Below are 18,063 nucleotides of genomic sequence, written 5' to 3'. Positions count from 1 at the left end.
ATATTTAATACAGTACCTCACACACGTTACATTTTATTGGACAAAGAACGGAAAGTGATTTGACTTAGTGCATGTACAGTTTCATTCGACTAGATGAAATTCTAGATGAAAATGAGCGAGATGTCACCAGTTCTCTCAGCCTTTTCAGCAAATCCATCTGCAGAAGCCGTTAAATCGGCAACTGCCTCAAGCTTCTTTTTCTTCGTCTGCAACCCTTCAATTTATTCCATGATTGTGCGCCTTTTTGTCTGCTTTGAGTTTTCCTGGTACTCGTCAAAAAGCACGACGTAATAGTCAGACTTCTGTACTTCTTGTTGCAAGGACGATAACAAAAATGCTCTGAGCCCATGGCACGCAACATACGGTAATTTTTTTTCTCCGCAGGAAAACTATTTAGCCACGTCGCTGTCGGGAAACATCCGCTTGAACAAGTCGCCGGTTTGTGCAGATGATCTGTACGAATAGTGGGAGGTAATCACTTTCATTGTCCACAGAATTTCTGCATCGGTAACCACCTCGTGTGACTTGCAGGCGCTGTTTAGATGAGTCGCCTGTGATGGAGCCAACCAAGTGGACCGCTCGCTTGTGCTTGGTGCCAGGTAGTTCTGTATAGTTTCCAGCTGCCATTTGCATGAGTTCACAGTGCTTTGCACTTTTCGCGTGGCTTCTGAGAGCAGATTCGCCCATAGAAGCAATGTCGAAGGTCTTTCTGCAGGTTGTGCACTTCACGCGGTGGGAGTCCGATGTATCCGGCGCAACCCAAAGTTTGTAATCGTCGTTGCTGAGCCAGGCGCTTCGGAATTTACATTTCCCAGGCATTATTCTGAACCGTGCGCACCACAACCGAAACAGGGAAAAAAGCGAACAAAGCGTCGACGGCACCGGAGCGCACAAGCAGATAAACAAAGCGCAATGTGGCCAACAGACAACGCTCAGGCTATGAGGCTGTACCTGTTTTTAGTGGTTTGCCAATAAATCCAGCCCAAGGCGAACACCCCCCCCAAAAAAAGTGACATACAGTAAAAGCTCGTTAATTCGAATTTCGCGGGGATGCCCAATGAGTTCGAATTAAACCGAAATTCGAACTAACGAAATTCATTGAAAAAACAGCAGGAATTGAGACCGGGTTGTTGGAAAATCACTCAAAATATTTACTTGCGAAAATAATCCGTGATCACTGTCTGTTTCTCTTCTTTGAATGCGATCGCCATAGCCTTGTTTTCCAACGCTCGAACGTGGCAGAAAGCATCCTCTGCGTCTTCCTCGAAGCTGAAGAATAGACGCGCGACATGCATAGCCTCCATTAGTTCCAAAGCTGAGGGCCGCGTGGGTGCATCATCCTCTTCGTCATCCGCACCTACATCGACGACGGGCGCTTCTCCACCAGTCACCTTCGCGATGATATCATCGTCGGTGATTGTGCTGCAGACCTCTGCACAGCGATCTGCATCGACGTAGTAGTCGAAGGTCACGTCCTCCAGCGCATCCCGCAATCCGGCAGGAATGACCACGGCCTCGCGCTCGTCGGGCTCGCAAGCTGTGCCCTCATTGGTCACACAAAAGCCACTGTGGCGGAAGCAATTGGCAACAGTTGTTGCCGTGACCTGATCCCAGGCCCGCACCAACATATGCAAGGCCGTGAGCAGCGTCACATCGTAGCGACACGGCACCGAACGACTTCGTAGCTCTGACGTACACGAGGCCTAGCAACTGAATGTGCGGCACACAAAGGACACGGAGACTACGCAGACACTTCCGGCACGAACCACCACACGATGCGAAGAGCGAGCGCAATGACGACAGTGACGCCGCTGCGCTCGCGCCATCTATCGTTGAGCCTTGAAAGCTTGCGGCGGCAGTATAAAATACCACCACGCAGCGGCGCGCAGTTCGAATTATCGATAGAGGAGCCGATGCGCGCGTGAACTAACGAGTTGGTTAACCCATAGACGCCTTTATAATGTGGCCGGACCATGACCATCAGTTCGAATTAACCCGAAAGTTCGAATTAATGAGCTTTCACTGTAACACCAAATTCAACGATTAAGATTCATGTAACTGCTTTTTCGTTACAAATAAACATGATGGCACAACTTGTATTTTTTCCGAGGAGAACGAGACGCTCTAGCCTCATTGTGGCCAGCAACTTATCGCTTTTGGTCAACCCAGAAGTCGAAGCAAGCCAGAGGGAAAAAAAAAAGAAAAAAAGTGCGTGGCGGATGCACGCTCGCTTCTTCCTCGAGCAGGAAGTTTGACTTCGCAGTTCTGGCGTTGCAGAAAGCAATGAAGTTTGCCGGCACCACCCTCAACTGCCATATAATGTGAGTCGCACTGTCGGACCCGTGAAAACCCCCAAAATTCAAGGGTTTTCAAGGACGCAAAAGAAATTCCAGGACTTTCAAGGCCTTGAAAACGGAACTTTCAATTTCAAGGATTTCAAGGACCTGTGCGCACCCTGAGCATCGTTATTACGCCCAGGATGTCAATTTTCAACTCCCGGTCAGTGCGAGGGTTTAGCAAAAGCCGTTGCACAAGGCGCTTTCTATAGCCTGCCTTCAGTGTACGAATGACACCTTGGTCTAAAGGCTGCAACACCGAGGTTGTGTTCGGCGGCAGGAAATGAAGCTCGATATTGCTGATGCTTAGCTTACGATAGTGCACAAAGCAATTATCAACGAGTAAGCAGATTTTTCTGCCTTCGCTTACCAGGTCATCATCCCAGGACTTAAGCCAGTTTCCAAAAAGTTCGCTTGTCATCCAAGGTTTCCCGTTGGACCTGTAGATTACCGGAACAGAAAGTGCATTCTTTGGGCACTGCGGCGCTTTGCTCTTTCCGATCATGAGTGGTCGAAGCTTGGTCGATCCATCGACGGTGGTGGCGAGCAACACCGATATTCAAGCTTTGTTAACTTTCCCGCCGTGGGACTTGTCATCGCGACATGCCAGCGTTATGCTCGAAAGCATTTTCCAGAACAAAGCAGTCCTCATCGGCATTAAATATATCACGGGGATGGTACTTTGTCGTGATGTTGCTCCAATTCTCTTCAATCCACTTCTGCACGCTGGTGACAGCCTGGCCGACAATGCTGTGACACTCTTTAAAATGCAGCAGCCAACCTGAGCCGCCTTTGAAGTCGGGTCTGTTCAGAAGGAAAGCGAAATCCTTCGCTTTCTGTTCAATTATGGGGCCAGAAGTAGGGATGTTCCGCGACCTAACATCAATGAACCACTTGTACACTGCTGCCTCCACGTCTTCATATGCAGCCGTGCATACTCGTTGGGCGCCAGTAGCACTTGGTCTCTTGTCCACGTTAGCCCTAACGTTGGCATTATTTTTCAATATCGTACTCAGTGTGCTTCTTGGGATGCTGTATGCTGCGGAGACATCCGACTTCTTTTCTCCGCGTTCTTCTGATGATTTCCAGCTTTGCGGATATTGGCAGGTTCTGCCGCTTCGCGGCAGCCATCTCTTACGGAGCAGACGAGCACAGCATTCTGAGGACGAGACTATGCACACAATCTTGCAACTCAACGAATGACAGAACACTGAAGCAGTCAAGCCAATCGCATGCAGGCGCACGTGGCCATGAGTGAGAGTAGTTGAACCACTTTTTCTAGGGGGTGGCTGTCCGAGGGAGCGAAAGCAGCGCCACACACGCACAGTTGGGCTACACCATTTTGTCTGGAGGGGGGGGGAGGGGAATAATGGCGGCTCGCCTGGTCGCCGCACGGGAAAGCCAACTTCTGGGGTAGTTTTGCACTGCTTGAAGTTCGATATATCGATAGCGGCTGCTATTTTTGTTCGATGTAACCATACTTTTTGCTATATATTGTCATTGTAACATTACGGTGTTCAAAAATGTTCGATATACGGGGTAATTCGATGTAAACGGATTCGATATACAGTGTAGACCGCTTATAATGTAAGTGGCCGGAGTCGCGAATATCTGCACTATAAGCGGTACCGCACTATAACCAAAACAACGATTTTCAAGCCCTGCATGTATGCAAAACATGTAGTTACCAAGCATGTAGACACGCTTTGTACTATCGCGCGCACATCGCGATTACGTTTTCGCCAGTGAGCTGGCAAAAACATAATCGCGATGTATCTGGTGCTCTTCAAGTTCGATAGCTTTGCTTTGATTTTCAAGTCAAAATGAAATAACTGTTTGCTGCAACCGCTGCGGAAAAAACCGTGACCGCTATCGACACGATTATGAACGGCGACTTTGCGCACGGTGCTGAAGGCATGCGCCCGACGCACGCACCAAGTCTGGACGAATTAACTACTATTCGCTGCAACAACTGCAGTCGAAACCGCGGTCGCTATCTATGCGATCATCGATGGCGACTACGCAGTTTTTTAGGCATGCGGCCGACGCACGTACCGAGTAAAAACGAAACTACTGTTCGCCGCAACCGCTGCGGAGAAAACCGCGGCCGCTATCGACGCGATTGTGGATGAGTTAGGAAAGCCTGCGGCCAACGCGGTGTTATGCGCGGCGGTAAACGCAAGAATACAGGCTTTAAAGACACAAATAGGCTCTAAGCATTCCGGCGTTGCTGTCACTTCACGTACGATTTCAACTGATGGCTGTGGCAATGCGGACTCCGCCGCTTCGTTTTGGTTGGACGCTAGCGCTATTCTTGCTCTTTTGCGTCGCACATTTGCGGCGCTCCTCGCTCACCGAGCTCCGAAAGTAGTCCGAATTAACCAATGTGCAGACAAATAAGTCCGAATTAACCAGAGTTTGATTGCATTGAATAATGCATACGCCGGTCGGGAGCACGCACCTTGTTGAGAGGCGTGCTCGCTGCCGCTCTTGTCGGCGTGACTTTCCCGCGGAAGCCGCATTAGAACCGGTATTTCGTCTCATGCGGTTGCACTGTAAGCGGTATGCGTATACATGGAGTTCTATGGGAGGGTAAACGGGAGTTGGAAAAGGCCTCGTTGTAGCCAGTTCTGCACTATAAACGGTTATGTTATAAGTGGTCTATACTGTAGTTGGGTTCGAATGTAATATGTGTTGCACAATAATGGCTACTTTCCTAAAGTCTGATTTGCCCCATGGTTTTTAAAGTTGAGCTTCTCCGCAAAACAGCTGTGTTATGCCGCCAATCATATGAATGCAGTTTTCACCGCTATTTTCCTAAGAAAGAAAAAACATGCGCGTTAGAATTGTGTAACTACCATAATAAGACATTTTGAGCTGCCTTTACTGGTGGAAAACTTTTCTAGGGGAGGCCGAAAATAGTCGTTTTCGATGGGAGATTTTGACATATGTTCTATGCATTCACTGTCCCCTAAGCTCTGTCAAGACAGACGCTACTGCTTAAGAGGTCGCTAATGGGGTCACCATAGGGGCCAGGTACCTGCATGCTGATTGGTCAATGCGAATTATCCTGCAAAGGACAATCTTAGAATCAAAATAATAAAAGTTTAGGTCCATAGAAATGAATGGGCACTGGCCGGGACTTTTGGTTGGATTGAATTAACCAGAGTCAAACTTGACTTTATACAGTGGCCAACAGATTTTTCAAACTCCAAATTTCTTGGAATTTTTGGCAGTTCCCCTTAAGCCTACATTATAAGTAGCCGACTGTACGTGTTTCTTACGACAGACCAATTTTTCAGACACTTCCCCGGTCACCTTAAAGTTAAAAAAAAAAATTATGGGGTTTTACGTGCCAAAACCACCATCAGATTGTGAGGCACACCGTAGAATGGGGGACTCCAGATTACAAAATACACGGGTGTTTTCTGCATTTCGCCTCCATCAAAATTCGGTCGCCATGGCCGGCATTCAGTCCCACGAGCTCGTGCTCAGCAGCCCAACGCCATGGCGGGTTACCTTCAAGTTCGAAAAATTGTCCGACTGCTGCATTCCTCTTTAGTGTGTCTTTAACAGAGTAGTAGCTAAAGAAAGGACGGCGGTAACCAAAGGATGAGTAAGTGATCTTGCTAAATATAGAAAAACAAAATGATGTGATTAAAAAGTTTAATAGCAGTGAGAAGGCTGGTGATTACAATGAGCATTATCGGCACTGAAAGTTGAACCTGCTTCCAGTTACTGAATTGGTCACTTTTCTTTGCTGTGACATGCAGAGTTGAAGGGTAGCGCAGGATTAATCACTGTTCTTAAAAAATTGAAGTTTTCAGGAAGCGCCAAAAATGACAGTTTCGGAGCCCCTGATAATGTCTACTAATGTCTCAAATTCCACCTTTGAAAGTTTTCAAGAAATTCTGTATACCCTCGTCAAAGGCTGCAACCCTTTTTCAAATGAGTACAACTACTGAATGACATGTCAAACATTTTGTATACAGTGCAAGATGCATTTGCAAACATTATAAAACAAGCAATAGAGTGGTGCACCCACCGTTTCCCTCTCACGATCCATAATAGCTTCCAGTTCCTCGAAGTGTCGCAGCTTTATCTCCAGCTTTTTCATTTGCGTTTCAACCAGAAGCGCCACGAGGGACTTGATCTTGCGCTCTTCCACAGCTGCCAGGTGCTAAAAGTTACAACCACAAGATACAACATTTACACACAGAGCCGCAAGCAAAGGATGAACTTGGATGCTAAGCGCAACAGCACTGCATGTTCCTCTGTTCTACGTGAAAGTTTTTGCAAAACAAACTTCTTGTACTCCTTACTCAGTTTATCTTCAGTATGAGGCATAATGTGCGACACATGAATGCTGAAAAACTTAATGCTCAAGAGCGCTTGCCAAAGGCTATGCATTTTCAAAAAGCTCTGGGCCACCGAGCGTAGCGGGCCAACGAAGATTATGGCCAAGGGGGCGGGGCGTCACATGCTTGTCACAGGGGACACAGAGCAATATTTATTTACCCGATTGTAATGTGCCCTTTTTAATGCATACCCAGGTTCGTGTGTTCCAAGGAAAATTATGTGCATTTAAATTTAATTACATCTCCGATTGTAGCAATCAGGATAAGTTGAAACCTGCAGAATTTACCACTCGAAGAATGTATTTTTCAATAAAGTCATTGGTGTGGCTCATTACTGTTGATATTCAGCATTACTTGATTTAGTCTGCAATAATATTGAACAGGATGGTGGCCTACAGCTAAATTAATTCACCAGCTCATCCTGCAAAGCACGGAAGAGTGCTCCATGCGACGTGGTTCTGTAGTCGCTAGCTCAGAATGTAAAATATCAATATTTTGAATAAGCTCGTGATGAAACCAGTGTGTCATTGCCACCAACCTACATGAAAAATCGTTCCGTCCTTATCTTGTGATGACGCTGACACTCATATTGGGCTGTTGGCAGTGTCGTAAACATGATTCCTTTTTTTTTTTTTTTTTTGTATCTGACCGTAATCCACAGGCAGTATTCAGATGTATTTTCTTGGGAAAAAGTGCTGGCTAAATACAGCACATGCTAGTGTTCAAAGCAGAATGACAAGCAGCACTGCACCACACCTTTGCCTTGACAGCCGCTGCACCCAGAGCAGCTGCGGCCGCCGTGGAAAGTTGTGCATCTTTGACAAGCCGGTCGCGGTCTGTCTCGGGTGCCTTGGGCTCCTCTGTGGACTCCTGGTCGGGCGCAGCGGGGCTTTCCTTGGAAGGCTCCTCAGCAAGCTTGGCTGCTTTCGCTTTGTCCTCGGACTCCCCTGCTCCGGAGGGGGTGGCCGCAGCTCCGGTGCTGCTGGCAGCAGTCGGGGCTCCTTCAGCTGAGGCAGAGGAGTTTTCCTGAGAAAAAAAAAAAAAACAGGTTAATTAAAATTAATCAAGCCCTGGGGGTTTTATGTGCCAAAACCATGATACAATTATGAGGGAAGCTGTAGTGGAGGACACGGAAATAATTCTCACCACCTGGGGGTTTTTCTAACCTGCACCCATGCACAGTACACTACCATTCTTGCATCCTGCCCCGATCAGGTTGCAGCCATTGAACCTGCGACCTCGAACTCAACAGCGCAATGCCAAAGCCACTGGGGTACCATGACGGGTGTCGCAAAGCAGTGCTGCTGCTACAGAAGTGCTGTAGCAGCAGTAGATGGATCCGGATTAATTTTGGATTATGTGTTTCACTCGGAGCACAGCAAGCTTCACATCAAGCTCAAGCAAATAGGGTATTTGACTTAGCTGTGGACGGATGACCCTAAAGCCTTACCTCAGAGCTGCTCGGCTTTTCCAGCTTGACCTCAGCTGCAGAGAGCGAGGGCTCTGTTCCTTCCTTGCCTTCTTCTGCCTTTTCTGATTCCTCTCCAGCTGAAAGCCGTACCAAAAAGGAAGAAAAATGGACTGTCACGAAGGGAACAGCAACACCTGGCAATGACAAGGCAAGCAGAATGCACGGGCAATACCTTGACATGAAAATGAACAGCCACTTATGTAGCCTCAAACCATACATACATTAGTCAATGTACAAGAATGAATCGACCACAATATAACTGCACAGCTGCATGTTCATTGACAGTACGCACGCCTCAGTATTGCAGTCATGCATTGGGCAAGTTACTGAAATGGCTAGGTGTTTTAATGGCAAAGTGCATTTGAAAAAAAAAAAAAAAAAAAACTGCAGAAACTCCACTGGAGTTGTCTGAGTATGCGTAAGCATTGTACCCCTTGCTCATCTCCATGCAGCCCAGCGCCATTATCAATCTTGTCAAACTTCATCTGACCAGTATAAACTCTGATCAGCCCTTAAAGGTCGTTATCAACCTTATCGGAATCGTTTATCTTCTTATAAACCCTGATCTGTCCATATCAACCTTATCGGACTTCCATGAATGAAAAATTGATCAGCGACTGTACTTATTTGCATAAATGGTCTATTTTCAATACAATGAAATTTCGATACAACAAAGCAAATTGCTGATTTTACGGCGTTCGTTATTTAACTGTTCATGGTGCTCCATGGACAAAAAGTGAAATATTTTGTTTAATCGAGAATTTTGTTGTATTTAAGTTTGGTATCCTGACTCACAAACTGCGCTTTTCGCACACCCTTACTGGCAACTGATGAAGTAAGTACCTCAGGAGATACCAACAGCGACGCAGACGTGGGATGTTTCGCAACAGAACTGAATGCAGCCACAGTGACTACGGAATTACACAATGCTTGCATAAGTTGGAAGTGACGTTGCTTGCCCCCTCCCTGCCCCCGAAAAAAAAAAAAAAAAAAACTTGCAGCAGACTAGGGTGACCTTTTTTTCTGAACAATAACGAGACAAGGATGGCCCTCTCAGAGCAGGCTATGACTTGGAGGCTATCACTTGGGCATCTTTTTGTTACTACCGTGGTGCAGCCATACAGCTGGGATGCTATCGTCACAGCTTTTATTTTTTGCCATTTCGTTCACTTCTTTATAATGAGGATTTACCGTACATGTGAGCATAGCACCGCATGAATTTACTGGCTACATTCACGAAGTGCTAAAAAATGCAACATTTTTGCAGATGCTGTGGTCCATAAACTTTTGGCGCCAACTGTACATTACACGCTTTCTTTTGCCCCTGTATTTTTGCACACAGAGCAAAAATAATATCGCTTTTTTTTTGTAAATGTTTGCAATTTTTTAGCACTTAGTTTAGCGGCACGTTTCACAGACCTTTTGGAATATTTTTAAAGCCAAGAAATTCCAAACGACATGCCACGGCTGTACATGCCCTTGCAATCCATAGGCCTTCCTCAACATTCACTCATACAGTGCAGTAAACTGCGACACAGACGGGTAAGGAGGTTTACTAGAGCTAATAAGCAGCCAGGCTGCTGAGGCAGCCTAACTGCTCACTAGGCTACTCACTAGACTGCTCGGCCGTGCTCTCCTGTGGCTCCTTGTCGCCCGTGCCTGCGATGCCTGTCATGCCCAGGCCTGCCTTAGGGTTGAGATTGCCCTCTGCTGCTGCAGTCTCGACATTCTTGATGTGTGCGTCCAGGAGAGCTGAGGGAACCTCATCCTTGATCTTGGCAAACTCCTCTGCAGTTTGCCAGGAGAGAAAGAACACAGACACATTCATACCTTAGTTAATGCAAACCATTCAACGAGCAAGGTAATACAGTTAAACCTGGATGTAACGAAATTGACAAATTCCCGAAAAACCTCGTTATAAAGAGGATTTCGTTATATGCAGGTTCGGCACGAAAATTCGAAAAATAGACGTTCACAGTATTTACACGATTCTAACGCACCCTGAATTGTAACGCGCACCCGTTTTCCGTTTTCGTCGAAGCACTCATCCTCGGAATGTCACATTAGGTACCGGATGCGTGGACGCGTGTCGTTTCGCACAAGCGTGAGGCATCGGAAACGAAGAGCGAGCGTCACGATGGCGTCATAGCGTCGTATAGTGTTACAATAGAACCTCGCTGTTACGTTCCCGGGGGCTGCGTTTTCCCGGCTGTTACGTCGTTTTCGACCGGTCCCGGCACAGCTCCCTTAGAACTCAATGCATTGGTAACCCCGCAGAACTGTGGGACCGTTCCCGCATCATACGTTGCGAATTGCCACCCCGCGCCGGCCCGAGCGGCCATTTTGACTTTTCATGTCGCTTGGCTTGGTGGCTTGACGATGGCATTGGCCGCCCAAAGTGCCGGGGGCGACAACTATGACGTATTTTCGGTTTCCGCCAGCAAAAGTATGGCCCTTGATATCCGTATTTGCTATATAAAGATGGTGTCCATGACGCGTTGTGGTCCTAAAATTGGTTTTGGCTCATAGATATTCCGTATATAAAAGTACGGACACGCTAGCGGCAAAAAACGCGCGCGTCATGCAGCAAGCGGCAAGTTGCCGCGCGTCAGCGCCTTGCCGCGAGGCCACTGTGGCACGCGCATCTCGCCGCGCGGCAGCGCAATAAGCAACACCGCGAGCGCTCGTTGTTTCATGCGAGAGACGACGATCGTCAATTGAAAACATGGCGCGGACTGGCGCCGTTCCGGTTGTGATGGCTCCGTGACGTCACCCTCGTCGCTCTTGATTGGTTCTTGATCTCACGGCACGCGGCATGACGCGTTGCCGCGCGTTTTTGCTGCGTGTTTTTGCCGCTAGCGTGGCCGTACCCTAAAGTCCAAGGGCGATAACGCAGTCGCCGCGCGCCGTATGCTGTAATGGCGAGTGAAAACGTGCGAAGGGAGCCGACGACCGCGTCTAAATCTCGCGCGCGCAAGAAAAGCAGGGAGGAAGCGCACCTTCTTCCGTTGCGCTCGAGGCACCGGCGAAGGAGCGAGGGGGGAGGAATAGCGGGGCGGCGCGCAGGCCGTATCTTGAAAGCGATCTGCGTTGGGGCAGAGTCTAGCAGTGTAGGTGCGTCGGCGGCCCGTAGCTTTCTGTGTGCTGTGTGTTCTTGGCGCTCAGTTTGCGTTGAAGCGATAGACAACAGCACGAAGGTCACTTCGCTCGCTTCTCCAGCGGCGCTTCCACACGCCGCCAGCATTTGACAGCGCGTGTCCGCGCTCATCGAGTCTGATGTGCCACAGCGTGTACCAGCGCGTCGGCAACATCAGCTGGAAAAGGAGAGAGTGCCGGCTTGGCGGGCTAGGCCAGCTGCAGCAAGCGGCAGGATCAGATTTCAATGAAGGGAGGGGGAAAGGTCACGCCCGCGGTCGAGGGATGCAGGGCCGCCTTGCACACGCACGCACGTACACGTGCGCTCGCTTCGCATTCCATCGCGGCGGGGAAGGTGCTTCCGGTTGCTGCTCGCGCAAAAATGACAAAATTTGGGGCGAAATCTCTAGGTGGTCGGAGGGGAAAATTCTTTATATCGAGGGGGTCTCCCGCTGCCACTTCGTTACGTAGAGGTCTCAAATACATGTGCTTCTATGGAGTAACGGCAGGGAATCGAAAAAATTCGTTATATCCAGGAATTCGTTATATGGAGGTTCGTTATAAGCAGGTTTAACTGCATTAAACTCTATGCAAACATCATCCAGCATGATTACTCAGAGGTTAAGATTACTAAGTAAGCTGACTTACTAAGATCTGAAGTTTTGTAAACATGGGACAATAGTGTTGACTCCACTGTGCAAATATGTTACCAATTACTTTAATTTGACACCATGTTTATAACTGGCAAACTGTATTGTCAAATGATAAGCTCATTTCTGTTCATTTCAATCTCAAAAAAAAAAAAAAAGAGGAGAGAAAGGGGGGGGGGCAGTCTGGCCAGTTTTCACACATAACATGCCTTGCCATCCGACTGAAAGCAGCAAGTAGTGCCTGGTAGTGCATTGTGTCCAAAATCGCTTATTCAACTTTGATATCCCATTTACTGCAGGCACTTTGAAGTGCAGATGAACAATTTGACTCCTTCGCACGCACACGTAAATAAGCGACTTATTTCTTGGCATGACACAAAAGTTCAAAACAAATATAACATTCTCAATTCTTTTCATGTTGGCTTTTAGATCCACTTTAACCATATACGTACCTACTGTATTACGTTCGGAAAACCAACTGTCAATTTACTTCTAAAGTGATTAGCAAGTTGAACACACTAAACTAAACCAGACACAATTTCGAAAGGAAATTTATATTTCGAGACCCTCGACTTCCAAGAAATATTTGTGCAAGACAAAGCCATCTGCTTCATTACAAAACATGCTACCAGTCCTCTGGCTGTCCTAAAAACAACAGCAATAAAACAACTACTTCCTTCCAAAGTGCTTGCTGAATCATAGACTGGCGTCACTTGGATCACAGCTAGTCACACTGAGCAACCATTTTCGTCCCCCTCCCTACCCTTGATTGGCATGCATGATGAACACAAGGAATTGGAGGCACAGTTTTGGAACGGGTATGATGGTATGATGTAAAGAACTCTGTCATTAACTGCACAACTTCTGAGGTTCAGCAGCAAAACTCTACTAGCGTTAAAAAGGAACGCACCCATTGCTGCCTTGGCTGCCGAAGAGGCCACCCGAGGGTCGACCACTGAAGCCAGGAAGGCCACAGTGGACATGATGGGATTGCCCGCCTTGGAGAAAGGAATCGGCTGGAAAGCCAGGGGCCCTGCAATGCAATGCACCATCAGTGCTTTTGTCAATCGTAATATTTTGTCTATACATAGAAAAGCATGTATGCAGAAAAGGACAAACATGCAGCATTTTTCCTTTTCTGCAACCATTTCTTTCACAATATGTGTTTCTCAAGTACGACTAAAATATGAAATAATATTAAAGCCTAGGTAGCTTAGCCTTCAATATCAGTGCCACACTGGCACTGATGATGTTTATACCATGTTTTTACCATGTTTCTACCAAGGGATGATGTTTCTACCATGTTTGGCTCCTTTGCTAATGCTCGCAGAAGGGTGCCAATCATGATTGAAAATTCGATCCCAATAGGACTCGATCACGATCAAATGTGCCCATGTGGCACCAGTATAAGATCTGCCCTTAATATCAAAGCTCTAAGTAGCGATGACTTTATGAAGGAGGTGCACATGCTCTGACGGGGCAAAAGTTCAGCACTAAAAAGATGTCCCCGCAATCAATTTTCTTTAATTATGGTCGGTAAGAAAGATGGGTTAATCAAAGTGCAAACTTCAAGCTTCCACTGCTGGCTGAAGTATACAGCACAAAAAGCATAAGAACCTGACAAGCTGCCTTAATTTTCATTCCTTAGTTGCAGGTGCAAAACACAAGACTGCCTCATCTGAAGCTATACAAATCTGGCAATAATTTGAAGCACAGTCAAGCCTGAGCAAGCATATCAACGTAGAACAAGATGCCAAACAGCTCGACATATTGACAATTTCATACATAAAAATGTGCTGCTCTAAAAGCGAAAACGGGACTACTGCTTATTCGTTAAAATTTTTTGACCTGCAACAGAACCAAAACATCAAGGGTATTGACTATTGTGGTTAAGCTACGCAAACTACTACAAGGTTCAAGACGCATAGCCATAACTGTTACGCGATTCATGTGTCCGCAATTGTATAATATGCATGCAATTTCTACAGTTTAAAAGAAAAAAACTGTGGCTTCTTTAATTAAACTTCACATGCAACCTTTGCCTTGCCTGCGGAAATGTATTCTTGCTGTTTCTGCAAGTCATGGGTAGGCATGGCGCATCTAATTGCTCATTGCATAAACGAGAGAGAAGCAATCACAGTTCCACAGTACAGTATCATCCAGTTCAAGCTCAGTCGTTGATTACAGTTGCAATATAATGCGAAAGCTTGCAGGCCTCATATTCATACACATAGATGTCTTCCTGATGTATCACACTTTTTCTGATAAAGTGCTGCTATTATGCTTCCTTTATTGACGTTCAGGTGTTCCCTACCCTTTTCGTACTGCAGAAAGTTACAAAATTGTACCAAATATCCCAGACACTTCCGAGAAATGCAGTGCCCCGGAAGCCATGTTTCCAGTGCAGTATTCAAGCAGCCCATAATAAAGTGAAAGGCCATACACAATACACTGAGTTGATGTTGATTACTTACTGGAATCCTCTGAGACTGGCCGGCGCCAAATGGTCACCTAGACCTCTTCAGTTAATCAGATATGCTATACATGCTCTTTATTCTAGCATCTTCGTATACACCTCCCTTAGTCTTTTTTTTTTTTTCTTTTCCTCAAAGCTTATCTATCTACCTTGTACCACTACCTATGCTTGAACCGGATCTGGTCATATCAATCTCTTCCCTGCTTTTTTTGCACCAATACTCTAAAAGTCTCTTGCTTGTCTCAACTGCTGACTGGTTGATTTCCACCCACCTTAAATTCAAGAGCTTCTGGAAGGGGTACGTTACCTACAGGTCTCACCGGGTGAATACCTTCGCAATCTATTACGACATGCTGAGTGGTCTCTAGATTTTTACTGCAGCAGACACATGCCTCATCTTGATGCGAATATTTGCTCCGGTATGTTGTCTTTAGGTAACCAGCTCGAGCTTCAAATAGCGAGGCACTGCCCTTTGTATGACCATACAGATTTTTCCTTCTATAATTCATTCCCAATCTTGCAAATCTCCATGGTCATTTTTGTTTCATTCTTTGCATCCAATTCACACTCTGTTTCTATCACTTTCTTTTTGATGGCTCCCTGGTTGTCTATTTACACTTTCAATTACCCTGTATTCAGTTGCCAACTTTCTTGACCTCTTCCTCCATTCTGTGTCCACGCTTATTAGGTATAGATACTTGCGCACTTTAGCCGCCCATTTATTTTGATCTATGTTCCCAAGTCTTTCTTCAGAACTAATTTTGCTCTACGCTTCTTTGACTTCAAATGAGCCCCAACCCATGTCACCCTGCACTGCCTCATTTGTGGTTTTATCGTGGGCTCCCAAAGCCAACTGGCCTACCAATCTTTGGCCAACTTCCAACCCCCACAAGATATCAGATTTTAAGCACAGAATGACATTTGCGAACTTTTGCGCTGGCACCATTACTCCTTTCCAGATTCCACGCACCACCTCATTTATTGCAGCCCCAAAGTGCTCTATGTATCTTTATTGCTGCATTCAACTTCCACTTTATTTTCAAATTATCTTGGTGGGCGCTTGAGTAAGCCTTTCCTTAGTTTATGTCTACACCGAGGTATTATATTGCTTGACTATGTGAATGACTTGCTGTTGAATTGACACCACGCAATTACTCGTCTCTTCATTAAAGATCATATAATTCCAGATTTCTCTGTATACTAAATTTAAGGCCTAGATTTGTCGCTGTGTTGCCACACATAATCACCAGTCTCTGTAAATCTCTTGAATTGTAGCACTTGCTAGTAGCACTATGTCGTCCTCATACATCATTCAGTACCTTCTGTTGTGCCCTTTGCCCATTATGAATGCAAGATACAGAATTTGCACGATTCTACCGCACCAACAATTGTAACGCGCAGTAATGTTACCGTCCAAATATCCCAAAAAATAAGTTGATGTCGCTTCTACCCGCACACCAAGTAACGAAACTTGAGTCGACGCGTACTGTGTTGAAACGGTATTATGGTACATACTAAGGCACACAGACACGCACCCAGCTGAATCTTAGCGGCAAGTCGCTATTGGAGTCCGACGGCACCTCCTTTTCGTTGTCTACCGACCACAGACATCTTAAGTTCCATTTATTGCATTAGAAATGCCACTCTTCTTGAAGGCTCACGTGACCACCGTCTGCAGGAGGGCATTCCAAGCACCAAAACCACCTTGCGATTTCTCTGAATGTCGCTTTCTTCAGATGACCCGTTCGATGGTAATGTGGCTAGGTACCTTGCATTGAGTTTTTTTTTTTTTTTTAGCAAGGATCGGTTTAGTTTTTGATTTGGAGTAGAATTAGTTACAATTGCAATGCGCATGCAAATTTGAATGCGCCTTTTATTTTTAAAAATGTGTGCGTTAGAAGCGTGCAAATACAGTAAATCAAACTCTAATTCATTGTTTTCCAGTTATTTTTCTATGCCCTTAACATAAACCATGAACAATAATGGTGACCGAGGACATCCTTGCTTCAGTCCTTCGCGAATTTCTACTACTTCATTACATTTTTGGCCTTCCCATACAATTTGTACTCACTGATGATGATGATTTATTTATTGTCTTCCCCTTTGAAACTGGGAGGTGACACCTAGCCTGCTTGATTTAATCAAGTGTAATTTAATACATGCTGTTCATTCTAGCATTTTGTATACATCTCCAGCTTTTTCTCTTCCTCAAAACTTCTCTATCTACCTTGTACCACTACCTATGCCTGTAACGCTGACAATCGTTGCCATCTAGTGTCGAAAACTGCAATTAGAAGCAAGCAAGCTGACTGATACATTCATCATCGGTTCACACTCTGAGTGCTTCCTAGTGACAACTACACTAGCAGCGGCACAGAAAGGGCTAACAAGTGGAGTGCACTGCACGTCATGCAGCACCTAGCACTTTCCCGGACCAGTGGGAGAGAGAAAGGAGGGACGCACCCAGGGCACCCCCTCCCGCGGCGGGGTCGTCCAGGTAGGGATCCTCAATGGGCAGCCTGAGGAAGTGCAGGATGCACTCGTCCTGGGTGCGACTGCCCACGTGCTCGCACACCTTGTTCCAGTCCTCGCGGTACATCTCAAGGGCCTCCAGCAGCAGCAGGGTCTCCTGCTCAGTCCACTCACGCGACACCGTTGCAGCCGCCTTGTGGCGCAGGTATGCCTGTTTCTTGGCATACTGGTCCATCTTGAGGCCCAGAGCGTCGCCACCGATGGTCGTTGTGGCGTTCGCAGAGCCTCCACGGGCCGGGATGCCCCCTCCTTCGTCCTTGCCGGTGCCACCCTCCTCCTTGGCCTTATCCAGGTTCAGCATCTGCTGCGCTGCTGAAGGCTGGGGCCACCCATGTGAACAGAACACGCCAGCTCAGCCAGTGGCTCAAGATTGTCGGCAACCACCATCACCGCCAGCCCAATGAATGCCCGTTTACATGCTCTCAAACAGTACCTGGTCTGCTACAGTCTCATCCACTCTATGCAATAAAGTTAATTATTTCAAGCTTTTATGTATTGAGAACATTCTCCAAATTATTTGAATGTCAAGAATAAAAACTGAAAAATGTTTACTGTATTAACATAACCTTATCTATAAGTTCAGAGTTGTAGGTACCGGTTTATAGTTCGCTCAAAATCTGAGCAAGAACAGTTAGCCAGCCTAAGAAAACCACTGGAAAACACAAGATTTCTCCAGAATACATCGATGAGAACGCAATGGCACTTTGCACCACCTCTTCAACCAGTAAAACAAGCTCTAAAGGTTGCCCCAGATGGCTGCAGGTACATGGTTTCTCAAATTTTCTTGGGAAACACCATAGCACTGGTGCGTGCAGTCCTCAACAAGAACGTGTGCGTTTTTGCACACGTGCATGCACCAGTCATCCATAATCCCTTTTGCATGAAATTTCATTTCGATTCTTTCCCTTATGTCTGCTCTGTATAGGCTTCATTTGCTTAAAACCTGATACTGCGCCACCTTTTATGCATCTTTTCCCACAATCTAGAATTTGCAAGGACTTGAACCAGTTTGCAAAGCATGAGTAAGCTTGTTCTATTCCAAGCTGTAGCAGGTGCATTTCAATGTAGGCAAACATTTTCTGAAGTCTACCACGTGTTTCTTAGT

General features: G+C 46.3%; 1 protein-coding gene across 4 annotated transcripts in view; it reads right to left on the bottom strand.

The window, feature by feature from the left end:
* Nucleotides 1-18,063, bottom strand: part of LOC119455837 (SWI/SNF complex subunit SMARCC2-like) — a 75,673-nt gene that overhangs the window by 16,142 nt on the left and 41,468 nt on the right. For all 4 annotated transcript variants that reach the window (XM_049669350.1, XM_037717320.2, XM_049669349.1 and 1 more), the window contains 6 exons: nt 16,890-17,277; nt 12,861-12,983; nt 9,780-9,953; nt 8,145-8,242; nt 7,451-7,720; nt 6,382-6,516 (listed from right to left, as the gene is read on the bottom strand). In XM_049669350.1, coding sequence (XP_049525307.1) covers nt 6,382-6,516; nt 7,451-7,720; nt 8,145-8,242; nt 9,780-9,953; nt 12,861-12,983; nt 16,890-17,277 — 1,188 coding nt within the window. The remainder of the gene's footprint in view (nt 1-6,381; nt 6,517-7,450; nt 7,721-8,144; nt 8,243-9,779; nt 9,954-12,860; nt 12,984-16,889; nt 17,278-18,063) is intronic.

This window comes from Dermacentor silvarum, chromosome 6, assembly GCF_013339745.2.
Source record: "Dermacentor silvarum isolate Dsil-2018 chromosome 6, BIME_Dsil_1.4, whole genome shotgun sequence".
Classification (NCBI taxonomy): Eukaryota; Metazoa; Arthropoda; class Arachnida; order Ixodida; family Ixodidae; genus Dermacentor; species Dermacentor silvarum.
This window is presented reverse-complemented; position numbering and strand designations above follow the sequence as displayed.